This window comes from Bufo gargarizans, chromosome 6, assembly GCF_014858855.1.
Source record: "Bufo gargarizans isolate SCDJY-AF-19 chromosome 6, ASM1485885v1, whole genome shotgun sequence".
Taxonomy (NCBI): domain Eukaryota; kingdom Metazoa; phylum Chordata; class Amphibia; order Anura; family Bufonidae; genus Bufo; species Bufo gargarizans.
The window spans coordinates 109,911,642-109,935,486 of NC_058085.1; the positions used below are offsets into that span (position 1 = coordinate 109,911,642).

Sequence of the window (23,845 nt, forward strand, 5' to 3'; positions counted from 1 at the left end):
AGAGAAAAAGAGTGACCTTGTGAATAGGGATGAGCGAACTCGAACTGTATAGTTCGGGTTCGTACCGAATTTTGGGGTGTCCGTGACACGGACCCGAACCCGGACATTTTCGTAAAAGTCCGGGTTCGGGTTCGGTGTTCGTCGCTTTCTTCGCGCTTTTGTGACGCTTTCTTGGCGCTTTTTGAAAGGCTGCAAAGCAGCCAATCAACAAGCGTCATACTACTTGCCCCAAGAGGCCATCACAGCCATGCCTACTATTGGCATGGCTGTGATTGGCCAGAGCACCATGTGACCCAGCCTCTATTTAAGCTGGAGTCACATAGCGCCGCCCGTCACTCTGCTCTGATTAGCGTAGGGAGAGGTTGCGGCTGCGACAGTAGGGCGAGATTAGGCAGATTAACTCCTCCAAAGGACTTGATTAACTGATCGATCTGCAGCTGTGGATCATTGAGCTGCTGATCCTCAATTGCTCACTGTTTTTAGGCTGCACAGACCGTTTGTCAGTCTCATTTTTCTGGGGTGATCGGCGGCCATTTTGTGTCTTGTGGTGCGCCAGCACAAGCTGCGACCAAGTGCATTTAACCCTCAATGGTGTGGTTGTTTTTTGGCTAAAGCCTACATCAGGGTGAAGCTGTCACACCAAGTGCATTTAACCAGCAATAGTCTGTTCATTTTTTGGCCATATACAAAATCAGGGGCAAGCTGCGCCTGTCACCAAGTGCATTTAACCCTCAATGGTGTGGTTGTTTTTTGGCTAAAGCCTACATCAGGGTGAAGCTGTCACACCAAGTGCATTTAACCAGCAATAGTCTGTTCATTTTTTGGCCATATACAAAATCAGGGGCAAGCTGCGCCTGTCACCAAGTGCATTTAACCCTCAATGGTGTGGTTGTTTTTTGGCTAAAGCCTACATCAGGGTGAAGCTGTCACACCAAGTGCATTTAACCAGCAATAGTCTGTTCATTTTTTGGCCATATACAAAATCAGGGGCAAGCTGCGCCTGTCACCAAGTGCATTTAACCCTCAATGGTGTGGTTGTTTTTTGGCTAAAGCCTACATCAGGGTGAAGCTGTCACACCAAGTGCATTTAACCAGCAATAGTCTGTTCATTTTTTGGCCATATCCCAGTCTAATTCTGTCACTAAATCCATACCGGTCACCCAGCGCCTAAATACTAGGCCTCAAATTTATATCCAGCTAAATCTGTCCCTAGTGCTGTAGCTGGGCGAGTTATTTAGTGTCCGTTCAAGCACATTTCTTGTTCTGGGTTGAAATACAATTCCCAATTTAGCAATTTCATAATTTAGTGGTTCCTGCTATATCAGAGCTATTTGAAATCTATCCCAAAAAGGGTATATAATATTGAAGGTGCACATTGGGTCATTCAGAATAACTTCACACACACCCGCTACTGTGTATTTCCAAGTCTAATTCTGTCACTAAACCCATACCTGTCACCCAGCGCCTAAATACTAGGCCTCAAATTTAAATCCCTCTAAATCTCTCGTTACCCACCGCTGTACTGTTGTTGCTGGGCAAGATATTTAGTGTCCGTCAAAGCACATTTTTTGTTCTGGGTTGAAGTACAATTCCCAATTTAGCAATTTCATAATTTAGTGGTTTCTGCTATATCAGAGCTATTTGAAATCTATCCCTAAAAGGGTATATAATATTGAAGGTGCACATAGGGTCATTCAGAATAACTTCACACACACGCTTCTGTGCATTTCCAAGTCTAATTCTGTCACTAAATCCATACCGGTGACCCAGCGCCTAAATACTAGGCCTCAAATTTAAATCCCTCTAAATCTCTCGTTACCCACCACTGTACTGTTGTTGCTGGGCAAGATATTTAGTGTCCGTCAAAGCACATTTTTTGTTCTGGGTTGAAGTACAATTCCCAATTTAGCAATTTCATAATTTAGTGGTTTCTGCTATATCAGAGCTATTTGAAATCTATCCCTAAAAGGGTATATAATATTGAAGGTGCACATAGGGTCATTCAGAATAACTTCACACACACGCTTCTGTGCATTTCCAAGTCTAATTCTGTCACTAAATCCATACCGGTGACCCAGCGCCTAAATACTAGGCCTCAAATTTAAATCCCTCTAAATCTCTCGTTACCCACCGCTGTACTGTTGTTGCTGGGCAAGATATTTAGTGTCCGTCAAAGCACATTTTTTGTTCTGGGTTGAAGTACAATTCCCAATTTAGCAATTTCATAATTTAGTGGTTTCTGCTATATCAGAGCTATTTGAAATCTATCCCTAAAAGGGTATATAATATTGAAGGTGCACATAGGGTCATTCAGAATAACTTCACACACACGCTTCTGTGCATTTCCAAGTCTAATTCTGTCACTAAATCCATACCGGTGACCCAGCGCCTAAATACTAGGCCTCAAATTTAAATCCCTCTAAATCTCTCGTTACCCACCGCTGTACTGTTGTTGCTGGGCAAGATATTTAGTGTCCGTCAAAGCACATTTTTTGTTCTGGGTTGAAGTACAATTCCCAATTTAGCAATTTCATAATTTAGTGGTTCCTGCTATATCAGAGCTATTTGAAATCTATCCCAAAAAGGGTATATAATATTGAAGGTGCACATTGGGTCATTCAGAATAACTTCACACACACCCGCTACTGTGTATTTCCAAGTCTAATTCTGTCACTAAACCCATACCTGTCACCCAGCGCCTAAATACTAGGCCTCAAATTTAAATCCCTCTAAATCTCTCGTTACCCACCGCTGTACTGTTGTTGCTGGGCAAGATATTTAGTGTCCGTCAAAGCACATTTTTTGTTCTGGGTTGAAGTACAATTCCCAATTTAGCAATTTCATAATTTAGTGGTTTCTGCTATATCAGAGCTATTTGAAATCTATCCCTAAAAGGGTATATAATATTGAAGGTGCACATAGGGTCATTCAGAATAACTTCACACACACGCTTCTGTGCATTTCCAAGTCTAATTCTGTCACTAAATCCATACCGGTGACCCAGCGCCTAAATACTAGGCCTCAAATTTAAATCCCTCTAAATCTCTCGTTACCCACCGCTGTACTGTTGTTGCTGGGCAAGATATTTAGTGTCCGTCAAAGCACATTTTTTGTTCTGGGTTGAAGTACAATTCCCAATTTAGCAATTTCATAATTTAGTGGTTTCTGCTATATCAGAGCTATTTGAAATCTATCCCTAAAAGGGTATATAATATTGAAGGTGCACATAGGGTCATTCAGAATAACTTCACACACACGCTTCTGTGCATTTCCAAGTCTAATTCTGTCACTAAATCCATACCGGTGACCCAGCGCCTAAATACTAGGCCTCAAATTTAAATCCCTCTAAATCTCTCGTTACCCACCGCTGTACTGTTGTTGCTGGGCAAGATATTTAGTGTCCGTCAAAGCACATTTTTTGTTCTGGGTTGAAGTACAATTCCCAATTTAGCAATTTCATAATTTAGTGGTTCCTGCTATATCAGAGCTATTTGAAATCTATCCCAAAAAGGGTATATAATATTGAAGGTGCACATTGGGTCATTCAGAATAACTTCACACACACCCGCTACTGTGTATTTCCAAGTCTAATTCTGTCACTAAACCCATACCTGTCACCCAGCGCCTAAATACTAGGCCTCAAATTTAAATCCCTCTAAATCTCTCGTTACCGCTGTACTGTTGTAGCTGGGAAAGTTATTTAGTGCCCGTCAAAGCACATTTTTTGTTCTGGGTTGAAGTACAATTCCCAATTTAGCAATTTCATAATTTAGTGGTTCCTGCTATATCAGAGCTATTTGAAATCTATCCCAAAAAGGGTATATAATATTCAAGGTGCACATTGGGTCATTCAGAATAACTTCACACACACGCTTCTGTGCATTTCCAAGTCTAATTCTGTCACTAAATCCATACCGGTCACCCAGCGCCTAAATACTAGGCCTCAAATTTATATCCCGCTGAATTTGAATACAATACATTGGGCCAAATAATATATTTGTTGTTGTGGTGAACCATAACAATGAGAAAAACATCTAGTAAGGGACGCGGACGTGGACATGGTCGTGGTGGTGTTAGTGGACCCTCTGGTGCTGGGAGAGGACGTGGCCGTTCTGCCACATCCACACGTCCTAGTGTACCAACTACCTCAGGTCCCAGTAGCCGCCAGAATTTACAGCGATATATGGTGGGGCCCAATGCCGTTCTAAGGATGGTAAGGCCTGAGCAGGTACAGGCATTAGTCAATTGGGTGGCCGACAGTGGATCCAGCACGTTCACATTATCTCCCACCCAGTCTTCTGCAGAAAGCGCACAGATGGCGCCTGAAAACCAACCCCATCAGTCTGTCACATCACCCCCATGCATACCAGGGAAACTGTCTCAGCCTCAAGTTATGCAGCAGTCTCTTATGCTGTTTGAAGACTCCGCTGGCAGGGTTTCCCAAGGGCATCCACCTAGCCCTTCCCCAGCGGTGAAAGACATAGAATGCACTGACGCACAACCACTTATGTTTCCTGATGATGAGGACATGGGAATACCACCTCAGCATGTCTCTGATGATGACGAAACACAGGTGCCAACTGCTGCGTCTTTCTGCAGTGTGCAGACTGAACAGGAGGTCAGGGATCAAGACTGGGTGGAAGACGATGCAGGGGACGATGAGGTCCTAGACCCCACATGGAATGAAGGTCGTGCCACTGACTTTCACAGTTCGGAGGAAGAGGCAGTGGTGAGACCGAGCCAACAGCGTAGCAAAAGAGGGAGCAGTGGGCAAAAGCAGAACACCCGCCGCCAAGAGACTCCGCCTGCTACTGACCGCCGCCATCTGGGACCGAGCACCCCAAAGGCAGCTTCAAGGAGTTCCCTGGCATGGCACTTCTTCAAACAATGTGCTGACGACAAGACCCGAGTGGTTTGCACGCTGTGCCATCAGAGCCTGAAGCGAGGCATTAACGTTCTGAACCTGAGCACAACCTGCATGACCAGGCACCTGCATGCAAAGCATGAACTGCAGTGGAGTAAACACCTTAAAACCAAGGAAGTCACTCAGGCTCCCCCTGCTACCTCTTCTGCTGCTGCCGCCTCGGCCTATTCTGCTGCTGCCGCCTCGGCCTCTTCCTCCGCCTCTGGAGGAACGTTGGCACCTGCCGCCCAGCAAACAGGGGATGTACCACCAACACCACCACCACCACCTCCGTCACCAAGCGTCTCAACCATGTCACACGCCAGCGTTCAGCTCTCCATCTCACAAACATTTGATAGAAAGCGTAAATTCCCACCTAGCCACCCTCGATCCCTGGCCCTGAATGCCAGCATTTCTAAACTACTGGCCTATGAAATGCTGTCATTTAGGCTGGTGGACACAGACAGCTTCAAACAGCTCATGTCGCTTGCTGTCCCACAGTATGTTGTTCCCAGCCGGCACTACTTCTCCAAGAGAGCCGTGCCTTCCCTGCACAACCAAGTATCCGATAAAATCAAGTGTGCACTGCGCAACGCCATCTGTAGCAAGGTCCACCTAACCACAGATACGTGGACCAGTAAGCACGGCCAGGGACGCTATATCTCCCTAACTGCACACTGGGTAAATGTAGTGGCAGCTGGGCCCCAGGCGGAGAGCTGTTTGGCGCACGTCCTGCCGCCGCCAAGGATCGCAGGGCAACATTCTTTGCCTCCTGTTGCCACCTCCTCCTTCTCGGCTTCCTCCTCCTCTTCTTCCACCTGCTCATCCAGTCAGCCACACACCTTCACCACCAACTTCAGCACAGCCCGGGGTAAACGTCAGCAGGCCATTCTGAAACTCATATGTTTGGGGGACAGGCCCCACACCGCACAGGAGTTGTGGCGGGGTATTGAACAACAGACCGACGAGTGGTTGCTGCCGGTGAGCCTCAAGCCCGGCCTGGTGGTGTGTGATAATGGGCGAAATCTCGTTGCAGCTCTGGGACTAGCCAATTTGACGCACATCCCTTGCTTGGCGCATGTGCTGAATTTGGTGGTGCAGAAGTTCATTCACAACTACCCCGACATGTCAGAGCTGCTGCATAAAGTGCGGGCCGTCTGTTCGCGCTTCCGGCGTTCACATCCTGCCGCTGCTCGCCTGTCTGCGCTACAGCGTAACTTCGGCCTTCCCGCTCACCGCCTCATATGCGACGTGCCCACCAGGTGGAACTCCACCTTGCACATGCTGGACAGACTGTGCGAGCAGCAGCAGGCCATAGTGGAGTTTCAGCTGCAGCACGCACGGGTCAGTCGCACTACAGAACAGCACCACTTCACCACCAATGACTGGGCCTCCATGCGAGACCTGTGTGCCCTGTTGCGCTGTTTCGAGTACTCCACCAACATGGCCAGTGGCGATGACACCGTTATCAGCGTTACAATACCACTTCTATGTCTCCTTGAGAAAACACTTAGGGCGATGATGGAACAGGAGGTGGCCCAGGAGGAGGAGGAGGAGGATGAGGAAGAGGGGTCATTTTTAGCACTTTCAGGCCAGTCTCTTCGAAGTGACTCAGAGGGAGGTTTTTTGCAACAGCAGAGGCCAGGTACAAATGTGGCCAGCCAGGGCCCACTACTGGAGGACGAGGAGGACGAGGATGAGGAGGAGGTGGAGGAGGATGAGGATGAAGCATGGTCACAGCGGGGTGGCACCCAACGCAGCTCGGGTCCATCACTGGTGCGTGGCTGGGGGGAAAGGCAGGACGATGACGATACGCCTCCCACAGAGGACAGCTTGTCCTTACCCCTGGGCAGCCTGGCACACATGAGCGACTACATGCTGCAGTGCCTGCGCAACGACAGCAGAGTTGCCCACATTTTAACCTGTGCGGACTACTGGGTTGCCACCCTGCTGGATCCACGCTACAAAGACAATGTGCCCACCTTACTTCCTGCACTGGAGCGTGATAGGAAGATGCGCGAGTACAAGCGCACGTTGGTAGACGCGCTACTGAGAGCATTCCCAAATGTCACAGGGGAACAAGTGGAAGCCCAAGGCCAAGGCAGAGGAGGAGCAAGAGGTCGCCAAGGCAGCTGTGTCACGGCCAGCTCCTCTGAGGGCAGGGTTAGCATGGCAGAGATGTGGAAAACTTTTGTCAACACGCCACAGCTAACTGCACCACCACCTGATACGCAACGTGTTAGCAGGAGGCAACATTTCACTAACATGGTGGAACAGTACGTGTGCACACCCCTCCACGTACTGACTGATGGTTCGGCCCCATTCAACTTCTGGGTCTCTAAATTGTCCACGTGGCCAGAGCTAGCCTTTTATGCCTTGGAGGTGCTGGCCTGCCCGGCAGCCAGCGTTTTGTCTGAACGTGTATTCAGCACGGCAGGGGGCGTCATTACAGACAAACGCAGCCGCCTGTCTACAGCCAATGTGGACAAGCTGACGTTCATAAAAATGAACCAGGCATGGATCCCACAGGACCTGTCCGTCCCTTGTCCAGATTAGACATTAACTACCTCCCCATAACCATATATTATTGGACTCCAGGGCACTTCCTCATTCAATCCTATTTTTATTTTCATTTTACCATTATATTGCGATGCTACCCAAAGTTGAATGAACCTCTCCTCTGCCTGTGTGCTAGGCCTAAATATATGCCAATGGACTGTTGCAGTGGTGGCTGACATGAAGCCTGATTCTCTGCTATGACATGCAGACTAATTCTCTGCTGACATGAAGCCAGATTGTCTGTTACGGGACCTCTCTCCTCTGCCTGGGTGCTGGGCCTAAATTTATGACAATGGACTGTTGCAGTGGTGGCTGACGTGAAGCCTGATTCTCTGCTATGACATGCAGACTGATTCTCTGCTGACATGAAGCCAGATCGTCTGTTACGGGACCTCTCTGCTCTGCCTGTGTGCTAGGCCTAAATATATGCCAATGGACTGTTGCAGTGGTGGGTGACGTGAAGCCTCATTCTCTGCTATGACATGCAGACTGATTCTCTGCTGACATGAAGCCAGATTGTCTGTTACGGGACCTCTCTGCTCTGCCTGTGTGCTAGGCCTAAATATATGCCAATGGACTGTTGCAGTGGTGGGTGACGTGAAGCCTCATTCTCTGCTATGACATGCAGACTGATTCTCTGCTGTCATGAAGCCAGATTGTCTGTTACGGGACCTCTCTGCTCTGCCTGTGTGCTAGGCCTAAATATATGCCAATGGACTGTTGCAGTGGTGGGTGACGTGAAGCCTCATTCTCTGCTATGACATGCAGACTGATTCTCTGCTGACATGAAGCCAGATTGTCTGTTACGGGACCTCTCTGCTCTGCCTGTGTGCTAGGCCTAAATATATGCCAATGGACTGTTGCAGTGGTGGGTGACGTGAAGCCTCATTCTCTGCTATGACATGCAGACTGATTCTCTGCTGTCATGAAGCCAGATTGTCTGTTACGGGACCTCTCTGCTCTGCCTGTGTGCTAGGCCTAAATATATGCCAATGGACTGTTGCAGTGGTGGGTGACGTGAAGCCTCATTCTCTGCTATGACATGCAGACTGATTCTCTGCTGACATGAAGCCAGATTGTCTGTTACGGGACCTCTCTGCTCTGCCTGTGTGCTAGGCCTAAATATATGCCAATGGACTGTTGCAGTGGTGGGTGACGTGAAGCCTCATTCTCTGCTATGACATGCAGACTGATTCTCTGCTGTCATGAAGCCAGATTGTCTGTTACGGGACCTCTCTGCTCTGCCTGTGTGCTAGGCCTAAATATATGCCAATGGACTGTTGCAGTGGTGGGTGACGTGAAGCCTCATTCTCTGCTATGACATGCAGACTAATTCTCTGCTGACATGAAGACAGATTCTCTGTTACGGGACCTCTCTCCTCTGCCTGTGTGTGTGCTGGGCCTAAATATATGCCAATGGACTGTTGCAGTGGTGGCTGACGTGAAGCCTCATTCTCTGCTATGACATGCAGACTGATTCTCTGCTGACATGAAGCCAGATTCTCTGTTACGGGACCTCTCTCCTCTGCCTGTGTGTGTGCTTGGCCTAAATATATGCCAATGGACTGTTGCAGTGGTGGCTGACGTGAAGCCTCATTCTCTGCTATGACATGCAGACTGATTCTCTGCTGACATGAAGCCAGATTCTCTGTTACGGGACCTCTCTCCTCTGCCTGTGTGTGTGCTGGGCCTAAATATATGCCAATGGACTGTTGCAGTGGTGGCTGACGTGAAGCCTCATTCTCTGCTATGACATGCAGACTGATTCTCTGCTGACATGAAGCCAGATTCTCTGTTACGGGACCTCTCTCCTCTGCCTGTGTGTGTGCTGGGCCTAAATATATGCCAATGGACTGTTGCAGTGGTGGCTGACGTGAAGCCTCATTCTCTGCTATGACATGCAGACTGATTCTCTGCTGACATGAAGCCAGATTCTCTGTTACGGGACCTCTCTCCTCTGCCTGTGTGCTAGGCCTAAATATATGCCAATGGACTGTTGCAGTGGTGGCTGACGTGAAGCCTCATTCTCTGCTATGACATGCAGACTAATTCTCTGCTGACATGAAGACAGATTCTCTGTTACGGGACCTCTCTCCTCTGCCTGGGTGCCGGGGCCTAAATATCTGAGAATGGACTGTTCCAGTGGTGGGTGACGGGAAGCCAGATTCTCTGCTATGGAACCTCTCTCCAATTGATTTTGGTTAATTTTTATTTATTTAATTTTTATTTTAATTAATTTCCCTATCCACATTTGTTTGCAGGGGATTTACCTACATGTTGCTGCCTTTTGCAGCCCTCTAGCCCTTTCCTGGGCTGTTTTACAGCCGTTTTAGTGCCGAAAAGTTCGGGTCCCCATTGACTTCAATGGGGTTCGGGTTCGGGACGAAGTTCGGATCGGGTTCGGATCCCGAACCCGAACATTTCCGGGATGTTCGGCCGAACTTCTCGAACCCGAACATCCAGGTGTTCGCTCAACTCTACTTGTGAACATAGCAGTCTATTCATATCAAGCTAAATGGAAAATACCAGCCAGCAAGATCACTTTTTCATGTTCTCAATAATTCCATTGTATACTGGTGCAAGGTTAATTCAATGACTTCAATAATAAAAATCTCCATCAATTTATTGTTTCACAATCCCAATTCCCAAAAAGTTGGGGCATTGTATAAAATGTAAACAAAAACAGAATGCAATGATTTAAAAATCTCATACAGCCATATTTTATTCACCATAGATCATAGAACACATATCAGATGTAGAAAGTGAGATACTTCAGCATTTCATGAAAAAATTAACTCATTTAGAACTTGATGGCAGAATCGCATAACAAAAAAAGTTGGGACAAGGGTAACAAAACGCTAGAAAAGTAAGTCGTACTAATAAAAAAAACAGATGGAGGTACACTTTACTACTAAGGCCTCTTTCACACTTGCGTTGTTCGGATCCGTCGTGTAGTCCATTTGCCGGAATTATACGCCGGATCCGGAAAAACGCAAGTGAACTGAAAGCATTTGAAGACGGATCCGTCTGCGTTCAGTGTTACTATGGCAGCCAGGACGCTATTAAAGTCCTGGTTGCCATAGTAGTAGTAGGAGCGGGGGAGCAGTATACTTACCGTCCGTGCGGCTCCCGGGGCGCTCCAGAATGACGTCAGAGCGCCCCATGCGCATGGATGACGTGCCATGTGATCACGTCATCCATGCGCGTGGGGCGCCCTGACGTCACTCTGGAGCGCCCCGGGAGCCGCACGGACGGTAAGTATACTGCTCCCCCGCTCCCCACTACACTTTACCATGGCTGCCAGGACTTTAGCATCCCGGCAGCCATGGTAACCATTCAGAAAAAGCTAAACGTCGGATCCGGCAATGCGCCGAAACTACGTTTAGCTTAAGGCCGGATCCGGATCAATGCCTTTCAATGGGCATTAATTCCGGATCCGGCCTTGCGGCAAGTGTTCAGGATTTTTGGCCGGAGCAAAAAGCGCAGCATGCTGCGGTATTTTCTCCGGCCCAAAAACGTTCCGGTCCTGAACTGAAGACATCCTGATGCATCCTGAACGGATTTCTCTCCATTCAGAATGCATGGGGATAATCCTGATCAGGATTCTTCCGGCATAGAGCCCCGACGATGGAACTCTATGCCGGAAGAAAAGAACGCAAGTGTGAAAGAGCCCTTAGTCACATGATGGGGTATAATAGGAGGATGTTAGAGAGGGAGGATCTCTTAGATGCAAAGATGGGCAGAGGTTCACTAAATTGTGAAAAACTGCATATAAAAGTTTGGATGCTCCTGATCTACAGCCCTCAGGAGGCACTGCAGTAAAACCAGACATGATTCAGGAAATCACTGCATGGGCTCAGGAACACTTCCAAAAATCATTGTCTGTTAACACAGTTCACCGTACAATCCACAAATGCAAGCTAACGTCTTTCCGTCCAACGCTGGGTTTTTAAAGGTGGCACCCGCTCGTGAGTGGAGCGGCGGGCATAGCTGCAGGGTACCTGCTGTTTGATACAGCTGCGGCTCATGTCATGACATTTAACACTTCAGATGCCATGGTCAAACCTGATCACGGCATCTGAGCGCGTGGAAACCCGGAGGCGTGCGGCAGCCCCTGGCTGAATTGCTTTTTTCTTTCCAATTCCACCCCATTTGTAATTTTTTCCTGTGTCCCACTACATCATATGCAATATTAAATGGTGGCGTTGGAAAGTAAAACTTGTCACACAAAAAACAAGCCCTCATAAGGTTATGTGAACAGAACAGTAAAAAAGTTATGGCTCTGGGAACAGGGAAAATACAATAATGAAAAAACCTCAGGGGTAGAAAGGGTTAATGCTGTATGTCAACACAATCCAGAAACTCTGCTGCCTTCATTTAAAATGGACTGAGGCAAAATGGAACTGTACTGTGGTCAGATGAGTCAAAATGTGTAATTATTTTTGGAAACCATAGACACCGTGTTCTGCGGGCTCAAGATGAGAGGAACCATCCAGCTTGTTATCAGCACAATGTTCAAAAGTCTACATCTCTGATGGTGTGGGGTTGCATTAGTGCCTATGGTGTGGGCAGCTTATCCATCCAATGCTGAACAGTATATACTCCCATCCAGACAAGGTCTCTTTCAGGGAAGGCCCTTGCATATTTCAGCAAGACAATGCTAAACCACATACTGCATGTATCACAACAGCATGGCTTCACAGAAGAAGAGTCCGGGTGCTGAACTGGCCTTTCACCAATAAAAGACATTGGGCGCTTCATGAAACGAAAAATCTGACAAAAAAGACCCAGTACTGTTGTATATCAGACAAGAGCGGGGCAATGTTCCTCTGCTAATACTCCAGCAATTGGATGTTTACAGACTATCCTTAAAAGAAGAGGGAATGCTACATAATGGTAGACATGGCCCTGTCCCAACTTTTTTGAGATGTGTTGCTGCCATCAAGTTCTAAATGAGTTTTTTTCCCCCATAAAATTGTGCATATAATATGTGTCTGTGAGATCTGTCAATCATTGCATTCTGTTTTTATTTATTTTTATGGACATTTTACACTGCATCCCAATTTTTGGGGAATTGTGAGTGCAATTTTCTGATTGTAGATTTTTTTTTTATTCTGTTTTTTTTTATTCTGTTTCCTGGACGTGATTATGGAGATGGCCACCTTGCCTGAACAGTTGTTAACAGTTTTTAGAGATATGCTTTACAGCAGCCAACTAGGCCATGGACATAATGGACATGAACTCGTTGACTTCTATGGCAGCATTTTTTAGGCCGGTGTGACCTATGCAGAGCTCTGGAGGGAGCTGATCAACCATTAAAGGGGTTGTCCGGGTTCAGAGCTGAACCCGGACATCCCTCCATTTTCACTCCGGCAGCCCCCTGACATGAGCATCGGAGCAGTTCATGCTCCGATGCTCTCCTTTGCCCTGCACTAAATCGTGCAGGGAAGAGGCATTTTTTGGAGATCCGGTGATGAACCAGGCTCTCCATGGGGCTGCCAAGAACCCTGATGACGTCACCGGCACTGATGGGTGGGATTTAGCTCTGCCCTAGCCAGTAAATTGTATTATTGAAAACAAAAGAGCCCGTGCCCTGCGCGTGTCACTGCTGAGGATGGGGAAAAGCCTCAGCCGTGCGATGCCAGATGATGTTAGGCTGCTCGGCCAGGAATGACAGGATTAGGGAGCAGGTCACCTCCTAACGCGTCCCTAACCTGACCCTAACTCCTAGCTGCATGGGCCGACCTTTAAGGTAGGAGGACCCATGCTCCGGAACCTCGGATCCCTAACTCACCCTCCGTCCGGTCCCTGGACTAGGAGTCAGGGTAAGACGACCTACTCCTCCTAGGCACAGAGGAGCAGGAGTCTCAATGGCCAAGCTGCTGGGAAAAGGGGAACACAAACAGACTAACGGAAATGGCAGGCGAACTAAGTAGTTCCACCAACCTGCCACAGCCTTGCTGACTGGATCCCTGTGCACACATGAATCCAGAACCATTAGCTGCACTAACCAACAAAGGAAGGTCCCAACAGAACATCACATGGACATCACACACAACAAGACATAAACATAATGTGACAATATCTTTATGACCACAGGGGTGGCTCTCACTGGCAGGTAGAAAACACAGGAGGCTGCTCCAGCTAAGCATGGCTGAAGCAACCCCCAGACCTGTGCTAACAGTGAGGCTTTATAGGCCAAGAAGCCACACCCCACAGTCGGACACACCCAGTGACACACACACACACTGGGAAGGGAGTTAACCCTTCCAATACCACAGAAGGGAAAACACAACTTAAAGGGGAAGTGTCAAACCCAAGAACACACTGTGGCTGTTGCCGCAGGCAACGACATGGGTGGCAACCGTGTCCTAGGCCGGGACACTGCCACCACATGTACACTATACAACCAAACGTTGCCACGGACAGCCACAGTGAGGGGAAGATGTAAGTGCACACCACACATAACACAGAGTGCACACAGACATACGAAAGTGCATACAAACAGGCACACAACTCCAAGGGAACCGCACACATAGCTGTTGTCCGCGGCAACCGCACTTGAGGCCAACAACATTATGCCTCCAGCTGCGGTTGAAACTACAACCCAAACCGCGGGCAACTGTATGCGGCTCCCAAGGAGTCACGGCCATAAACATGGTCGTGACAGCGCGATTTAGCGCAGGGCAAGGGAGTGCATCGGAGCATGAGATGCTCCGATGCTAGCCTTAGGGGGGCTGTCTGGGTGAAAATAAGGATATGTCTCTGAACCTGGACAACCCCTTTAACCTATTGTTAATGGTTGATCCTGTAATGATAAGGAGATGCCTGCTGGAATGTGATGCGTACAGGCTAAGAAGTAGTGCCTATTATTAGGCTTAGTGACGAGTGTGAAAATTGCAGGACTTTATATAGATAGAACATTAGAAATAGCGTCACCAAAAATTCTTTCAAATGTGTTTGGCATAGGTCCTTGTAAGAAAATAACTGAAGTTTCGCTGCTTTTGTTGCAGAATGCATTGGTTTCTTTCAAAGAACTTTGTGGCCTGACTCCAGCAGCAAACATGAAACAGTGTATTCTCACTCTGTCGGCATGGCTTCTCAACAGCAATAGTCCTCTCACTGTGACCCTCAACCTTCGCTCTCAGTATCCGCTCCTGGAGGCACAAGGACCAGTACCTGATCTTTTAAAAAAGGTTCTCACCTCTTATGATGCGGTAAGTGTATAATTAATGGACACAAAAGTAGAGATTGGGACAGGAATATGCTTATATGGTAGAGTTTCTCTGATGACCACAATCATACAATATATATACAGTACAGACCAAAAGTTTGGACACACCTTGTTATTCAAAGAGTTTTCTTTATTTTCATGACTATGAAAATTGTAGATTCACACTGAAGGCATCAAAACTATGAATTAACACATGTGGAATTGTATACATAACAAAAAAGTGTGAAACAACTGAAAATATGTCATATTCTAGGTTCTTCAAAGTAGCCACCTTTTGCTTTGATTACTGCTTTGCACACTCTTGGCATTCTCTTGATGAGCTTCAAAAGCTGGTTTGAAAACTGTGACTACCTCTTGAAGCTCATCAAGAGAATGCCAAGAGTGTGCAAAGCAGTAATCAAAGCAAAACGTAGCTACTTTGAAGAACCTAGAATATGACATATTTTCAGTTGTTTCACACTTTTTTGTTATGTATATAATTCCACATGTGTTAATTCATAGTTTTGATGCCTTCAGTGTGAATCTACAATTTTCATAGTCATGAAAATAAAGAAAACTCTTTGAATGAGAAGGTGTGTCCAAACTTTTGGTCTGTACTGTACATGCGTGCCCAAACTGAGCATCATGTGTATGGGTGAGGTTGGGAGAGATAGCCGTTGGCTGGATGAGTGTTCAACTAATCTTATCTTAAAAGGGTTGGCTGCTGTATTCTTATTTATAGAACTGTGCTGGAAATAGCACTCTCATGATCTCATCAACTTTCTAATATGGTTTTCATCAAAGCATGATCTGTGTTGCTGTCCCTTTCTATGTGGTGCCGAGCCCCATGTAATGACAGCCGACTCCTGCGTAAACATAAGGATTTTGCCCCAGTATGGCCTTTGATGGAGGGGCATGTGACTAGACCTATCCATGAGTGGCCTCCATAGAGTATCACAGTGCACGGCTTGGATAACTAGCGCATGCGCAGTGCCATACACAGTGCTACTCAATAGGGGAGGTTTAGTAACGTGCATCTCCATTGTGTCTTGATCCCTATGTTTACAGAGGATACAAGCTGTCAGTACAAATGGTTCAATGCTACACAGAAGAGACAACAAAGGGCATGCTTCTCCACAGAGTAAGGAGAAGCTGTTTGTCAGGAAGGAAGCGTTCCTTCCTGACAATCGGCTGCTCTTTTAGTGGAGGTGAAGCAGTGATCACCTCCACAGTATGAGGATGAGCGATGACTGCTGCTATCGCTCGTCCCGTACAGAATCATTGTTCCTGGGCAGCAGAGTGCTGCTTAGACCACGCGATCTGCTGCCCGGGAACGATGATTGAGGTGTCTGCACCCCCAATCATTTCACCCGATGAACTATGAGTGTTCATAGTAATGTTCGTTCCCGATAGTCGGCCTGAACATTGGGGTGTGTAAATCCACCTTACTGTAAGTTGCATCCAGTTCGAAAAAGTTAGCATACAGCGACCAACCCCTTTAAGCATGCATGTTAATGGGGGCTTGGAGATGTTAAAGGGTTATTCCCATCTCAAACATTTATAGCATATCCACAGAATATGCCATGAATCTCTGATAGACGCAGGTCGCAGGAAGTAGGGTCTGTTTGCAATCACCCTTTAATCACTGATTGAACCATTTTTTTTATATAGGTAGTGTGCTATCAGCTCCAAGTCATGGTGCTTATGATATAGTTTTCTCATCCTCAGTCACTGAATGCACGATGCCCTCGCTCATATGACGTTACTATAACTATGTGGACCTTACATTACAGACGGAGGACAAGAAACCTCTCTCCACCCACAGTACATGTTATACTGAGCTGAGAGGGACATATATTGTCAGCGCTGTGCATGGCGCATTCACATTATATTGAAGGCTGTATAAAAATAGACGGCTGGCTGCGTAGGATTTACCGTACATCTATTCTTGTAACTTTTGCCTCGCAATCAACAATGATCAAGTGGTCGTAACTTCACAATAGGTTATTACATAATGCTACTTTGTGTGTGGGCTCAGTCATCCGCCTGGAACGGCAATGGTTCTAGTTGTGCCTCTGTGCACAAAATGTTCAATGGCTCATTTCCCATAATGCTTAGCGCTCTGGATTCTTTTGTACGTCTGCTCCGTGGAAAGCAGCACTTGCGACGTCACCATGTATTATGTAGCTGCTGTGTGCTGCTATGTCTGAAATTCCCCAAAAATACACTCAGAAGATGAGGACCACCACACCACGGGTAAACTGTTCATAATGTGAATTTAAGCAGATCCTGCGGCTGCTGTGGGGTCCTGGCTGGAGAGGGGCAGCAGCACTGTTTTTGGGTTACGAGACCTTGTATGGTTTAGCTGAGCTCTCACCAGACCACGGATTTTGTTCTGGTACAAACCAACATATGGGCTGAGGCGCGTACATGAAAGCATAATAAGGGTACATAGTCACACTTAGCAGATGTGTTGCAGACATTTCTGAAACTGAAAATCAGTTCTATGCATCTGAATAGGATTGTTTCAGCAGCATGTACAGTACTGTGCAAAAATGTTAGGCAGTTGTGGAAAAAATGTTGCAAAGTAAGAAAATTTCTAAAATAGAAGTGTTAATACTTTATTTGTATCAATTAACAATATGCCAACGGATCAAACAAATGCTGAGAAATGCAGGCAGATACTTATCCATCATGCAATACCACCATTGAGGTGTCTGATTGGCTTTTTAGGCCTCATGCACACGGCTGTTACCTGGCCGTGCCCTTATTGCGGACCGCAATCCGAAAAGTCCGGTGCGGAACGGTGGCACGGAACCCCACGGAAGCACCACGAAGTAGTGGGTCTGGATCAGTCTGCGGAAACTGCAAGCAGATTGCGGTCCCCAGTGCATGGAATGGCCGTGTGCATAAAGCCTTATACTGTAGCAGGACAATAACCCCAAACACAGGGCTGGGCGATATGGCCTAAAATCTATAGCTATATTTTCTTCTGTATGTATACAAATTACATGGGTATCATCATCCATGTCTCCCAGCCAGCGCCATCAGCCCCATGCCATTGCCATCATCCTCATGTCTCCCAGCCAGGGCCATTAGCCCCATGCCATTGCCAGTTTGCCACCATCATCATGTCCCCCAGCCAGCGCCATCAGCCCCATGCCATTGCCAGTATGCCACCATCATCATGTCCCCTAACCAGCGCCATCAGCCCCATGCCATTGCCAGTTTGCCACCATCATCATGTCCCCCAGCCAGCACCATCAGCCCCATGCCATAGCCATTTTTTTCACACCTGCCTAAAACTTTTGCACAGTACTATATGTGGATTTCTGCAAGCTTCATTTACATGAATAGGACAGTTTCAGAAACTTCCGGAGGAAATCGCTGTGTGTAAATGTACTCTAACCGTCAATTAGATCTCCATAAAAGTGCTAGCCACAAAGCGGACATATCTACACCACCATGCCACAGCAGGTGCAGACATCATCACTGAGCCCTCAATGTGGCACTGACAGAAGCCGCTATTGTGTATGGTCAGGTGGGGCCTTCCTTTTGTTTGCGCCCCCTCGTCTGTATTTGCGTATACTGATTTTACTGCACCGTCTCTTCTTTGCATTATCTTCGTGTTAAAAGTATTGAGCTTGGTACATTCTCTGTGTATAGGTCATGTTATTCATATGTATTTTATATTGTTGTTTCATTTTCTATAGTAACATAATGATTTTATAGAGTGCTGTGCCTGACTGTACGGTCTGTTCCTTTCAGTTCATACAGGCCAGCCGGACACTAATAGAGACTTCAGATGCCGTCTACAGCAAAATAATTCAAGTGCAAAAAACAGGTAGGACACATTGTATGAAGGTCGAGCAATTGTTTTATTGAACGAGTCATATGCACAAAAGGCCAAAAATATGTTCTGCAGTCGACTGTTCCTTCCAATTTTCTGTACAGAGGAGACGCTGTACCATCTTGTATCATTTGGAACAGTGAAGCACCGTTACGTTTCCTGCACTTGTCCAAATTACGTATTTTTATAACTTGTTCCTTCTCCTATAAGTTTGGACAGAACAGTTATGTATTAGTATGAAATCCCATGTTTTTAATCAGTGCCACATATTATCTTTCAGTTTCTGAGGGCATGATGATTATTTCCCCCCCTCCTTTCTGCTCTCATTGAGTGAATGAATGAATGACTTGTCTCACAGGGAGAGGCAGTTCTGTCGGTGCCTGCATCATTCTGTGGACTAAAGGATGTAATGCTCCCCCAAAGAAGGTAGCTTCCATAATGAACCCAAGCATGGAAGTGATCGTCACCATTTGTCCCATGGTTCCTTACTTTGTACTAGTCCTCACACCTTTGTGAATGTGTAGCCTTGCAAAAAATAAAAATCAACCATACAATGGCAGTACTTAAAGGGGTTGTCCAAGTTATATTTATTTATGACCTATCCTCAGGATAGGTCATCAATATCAGATTGGCAGGGGTCCGACACCCGGCACCCCCGCAATCAGCTATTTGAAGAGAAAACGCGCGCCGTCCCATTCATTTCAATGGTACGGATCGCTATATAGAAGCGATCCGTACCATTGAAATGAATGGGACGGTTTGGGTGTAATTACACCTGCTCACCGCTGCAGATGCAACGGCTAGAAGGTAAACAGGTAAACAGTAGGCGCACGCCTTCTCTTCAAACAGCTGATCGGTGGGGGTGCCGGGCGTCGGACCCTGCTGATCTGATATTGATGACCTATCCTGAGGACAACCCCTTTAAATCTGATACCCTTTCTTTGACTTAAAGGGGTTGTCCAGGATTTAATAATTGATGACTTATCATCAAGACAGCCCATTAATAACTGATCGTGGGGGGTCAGACACCCGACCCTTTCACTTCGATTAGAGCTTTCGCTGTCCACTATACAACGGATGGAGCTGTCTAGTTTTGGCACTGGAGCTACTTTGACACGGCTGACCGATGGTGTGTCAGAACCCACATCATATATTTTATGAAATAGGTTAATGGTTGAACAACTGTCGAATAATTGATTGGTGAATTATTATTTTGTCCAGCGGATAGAAACTTGAAAAGACAAATTTCAGTCTGTTATCATTTCACTAAAATGATCATTAAAGGAGTTGTCTGACCTGAGACATTGGTGGCATATTGCTAAGATATATCACTAATGTCAGATAGGCGCGGGTCCCGCTGTTTGTACAACGGAGCTCCCAAAGTGAACAAGATTGCTCTCCTCCAGAGGCAAGACCTGCACCTATCTGACATTGGTGGCAAATCCTAGCGATCTGCCACTAATGTCTCAGGTAAGACAACCCGTTTGATTGTTAAAGGCATTGTCCATTAAAAATATTCCACATTGTTCAAACTAGCAACTGAATCTGAATACTATTGTAGTTGCAGGTAATTAATAATGTAGTATAGCAATAGAGTTATTCAATAAAATGTATCTGTATAGTGCCACCTGCTGTACTTTTCCTTATTTCTCTGTCCACTTCAGCAACATCTCTGAGGTGGACACACATGCTCAGTTTCACCCTTCAACTGCCACCAACTATTTCTGCTGTTAGAAGCTGAGATTGTTGCAGAGAGAGAGGAATGGTAGAAAGGACATGCCTCCTGAGAATGGACAAGCCCCTGGTCTGCCTGCTCAAAATAAATCTAGCAGAGCACTTGAAGCAGTGAATGGGGGGAAGCTCTGGATTTATGTGAGGTACAGGGCTGGTTCTAGGTTTGTAGGAAAGAGATTGTTCATGTACTATGATGTCTAAATTGTCAGTTTTTAAATTAATGAACTAATGATAGTTTGGGTGAAATCATACTTTTTGATCAACTTTAGACTAATGTGCATGCACAGCTTGTGGACCTTTGAATTATCATTGTGCTTATGGTCTTCTTGGGACATGTTATTAGGGTCTCTAGGCGAACATACTTCTAACTACAGTAAGGATGGCTCTGTTACTTAGGGCCCTTTATTCTTGTCAAAGATTGGGACAATTTTTTTAAACAAACGTTCCCATGAAAGCTCATTCCCGATAATTAGTCATTGTAATTGGGCTTCTGATCAGCTGACAAATGAGCTGTCATTGCATCTGTCATGTGTCTTTGTGAACAGAGCAGGAGACGAATGGTAATAATAATTAAAAATAAGCAAAATTTCCAAAATTCATATCGTGTCCAATTTGGTTGAATTGGCCTTCAGATTTGATACAGTCCACATATATTCAACCTGAATCAAAAGTGCCCCTATTGCCCTGAAAAATCATATATTACACTCTGAGGTCTTCTGGGACTGTATCCAACCCCTTCCAAGCTCTTTAACACCAAGCCAACTTTAGTAATGTTAAAGTGACAGTGCTGTCGGATTTTCTTTTAACCCCTTAGTGACGAATGACGTATTATGTACGTCACGATGTGGTGTTAGTTACCGCATCACGACATGCACAGTACGTCATGAAATGAAAGTGTCACCACAAGTATACTTGCGGTGACACCGGTATCTTAACAGGTGTCACGGACAGCAGAGCTGTCTGGGCACCCGTCAGGGGACCAATCACAGAGGTCCCTGTTTCCCGATCACTGTGATTGGTCACTCACATCTGAGTGACCAATCTCAGCGCGTCCTGCTTGCCGGCAGGGAAAAATCACACAGCGCAGCTCCGATCTCCTCATTCTGACAGTTACACTTCAGGAGATAGGAGCTGTGCTGCACCTTACAGTGCCCCAAACACACTGTTCCTCTGACACCCCATCCTCCAACCACCCTTCCTCCCCACTTCAGTGTTTTTATTGTTAATATTTTTTAAATAAAATAGTGTAGTATATAGGTCAATAGGTAGCTTGAAAGAGTTGAGGTTAGTGTTAGCCTGAGTACTGGCAGTTAGATAGAAATAGTTCGGAGTAGTGTTGGGGGGGGGGGGGGGGAATCTGATGGGGGATCTGTGGATGACACTGATGGGGGATCTGTGGATGACACTGATGGGGAATCTGTGGATGACACTGATGGGGGATCTGTGGATGACACTGATGGGGAATCTGTGGATGACACTGATGGGGGATCTGTGGATGACACTGATGGGGGATCTGTGGATGACACTGATGGGGGATCTGTGGATGACACTGATGGGGGATCTGTGGATGACACTGATGGGGGATCTGTGGATGACACTGATGGGGGATCTGTGGATTACACTGATGGGGGATCTGTGGATTACACTGATGGGGGATCTGTTGATGACTACAGATCCCTCATCAGATGCATTAGTGTGGGGGGGGGGGGGGAGGCGGAGACACTCATGGCGGGGCCTGGTGCAGTGATTCTACTCTAATACACCGGGCCCCGCAGCTGTTATGTACATTCAATCCGATCCATATCTTAATGTATGCCGCACTGTTCTGTACTTACTGTAGTACCATATGTATAGCATAAAGATGGCGCTCCCTCGGTCATGCGCCACCTGCCACAGCTCCCTCCTCATGCGCCGCCTGCCTGCTTATCTCACTTTATGAATGAACAGGCACGGGGGGCAGGCGGCGCATGACCGAGGGAGCTACTGGTCTGCGCTGTCTTAATGCTATACATACGGTACTACAGTAAGTACAGAACAGTGCGGTATACATTAAGATATGGATCGGATTGAATGTACTTAACAATTGCGGGGCCCGGTGTATTAGAGTAGAGTCACTGCACCGGGCCCCGCCATGAGTGTCCCTGCCTCCTCCCTCCACACTGATACTTCGCTGGCCGCGCTGTACAGCATAGCGGCCAGCAAAGTATCCGCTTTAAAAGACGCACGGCCATTTTCCCCCCACTTTGGGGGGGGGGGGGGGGAGTGCGTCTTATAAAGCGAAAAATGATTGAGATATATATATATATATATATAGTTTTGACTAGTGTTAGGGTTATCTATACCAAAAACAAGGCACAACACCGCAGAGTAACTACCATATACAAACAATGATACCCATGCCTATGGTAAAAGAAATAATAACAAATACCTATAAAGAACTACTAGACCGCATGTAATTGACCCCCAGATTAAGGTTCGCCGAAACGGGCGTCGGGGTTGACGCCATCCCAGGGGAGAACAATTATGGGTAATGATTCTGCCTTATATACTGTAGCACTTTCATATTAGCACTTGCACTTTATTTCTGCCTTATTGTTGGAGCAGTATGAATTATGACCATTGTGTCTTCCCTCCGGTTGATGTCGCCTTTTCCCTGCACTGGTTTTATTTTTGCTATTTATTGAAAAAAAATATGTTTTGCTATAATAAACACATGTATTAATTACATGCGGTCAGGTAGTTCTTTATAGGTGTTTAGTGTTAGGGTTAGCAGTTTGAAAAAATTAAATAAAAAAATAAATTATATATATATATATATATATAAAAAGTTGTAGTTTGCATCGTATAAAATGGCTGAGGAGGCATACACATTTATCTGTTCTGATACAGAAAGTGCTAGCAAGACAGAACAGTTTAAAATTTCGTCCTCGTCCGCTAGCACTAGTGATGACGAGCCACAGCAAAGTCGCAGACGAGACTCTTTGCCTGGCACTAGTGCCATTGACCCAAAATAGATGCCCACAGAGTCATATACTCCGTTTGTTCCAGAAGTTAATTCTGTCACAGGCATACATTTTGATCTTATGGGGTTTGGGGAGGGTGGAATTTTTAAAAATCTTCTTATCAAATAAACTGATAAATTTGATGGTTGAGCAGACCAATTTATATGCTGCTCAATTCATTTCTAGTCACCCCACCTCATATTACGCCAAGAATGGCGTATGCTGTCCTGTTGGCGGACATTTTAAAATTTTGGTGCCTTCTTCTAAATATAAGTCTCATAAAAACAGGGAAGTATGACAAGACAGCGATTTCAGACATTCCTGCGATTTCTTCATTTTGCTGACAACACACAATGCCCCCACGTGATGACCCCAGCCATGACAAGCTTTATAAAATTAGGCCCCTTATAAATTATTTAAATGAAAAATTTAAGGAGGCCTACACCCCAGAGACAAATATTGCCGTGGACTAGTCACTTTTCCTTTTTAAAGGCAGGCTTCAATTTCGCCATCATTTGCCAAGGAAGAGGGCATGATTTGGGCTAAAAATGTATAAGCTCTGTGAGAGCGGATCTGGCTACACC

General features: G+C 46.2%; 1 protein-coding gene across 4 annotated transcripts in view; it reads left to right on the plus strand.

Annotated features, from left to right (window-relative positions):
- The window catches only part of LOC122940198 (inactive phospholipase C-like protein 2), a 128,759-nt gene that overhangs the window by 71,604 nt on the left and 33,310 nt on the right, over positions 1-23,845 (plus strand). For all 4 annotated transcript variants that reach the window (XM_044296641.1, XM_044296642.1, XM_044296643.1 and 1 more), the window contains exons 3-4: positions 14,476-14,679; positions 18,444-18,519. In XM_044296641.1, coding sequence (XP_044152576.1) covers positions 14,476-14,679; positions 18,444-18,519 — 280 coding nt within the window. The remainder of the gene's footprint in view (positions 1-14,475; positions 14,680-18,443; positions 18,520-23,845) is intronic.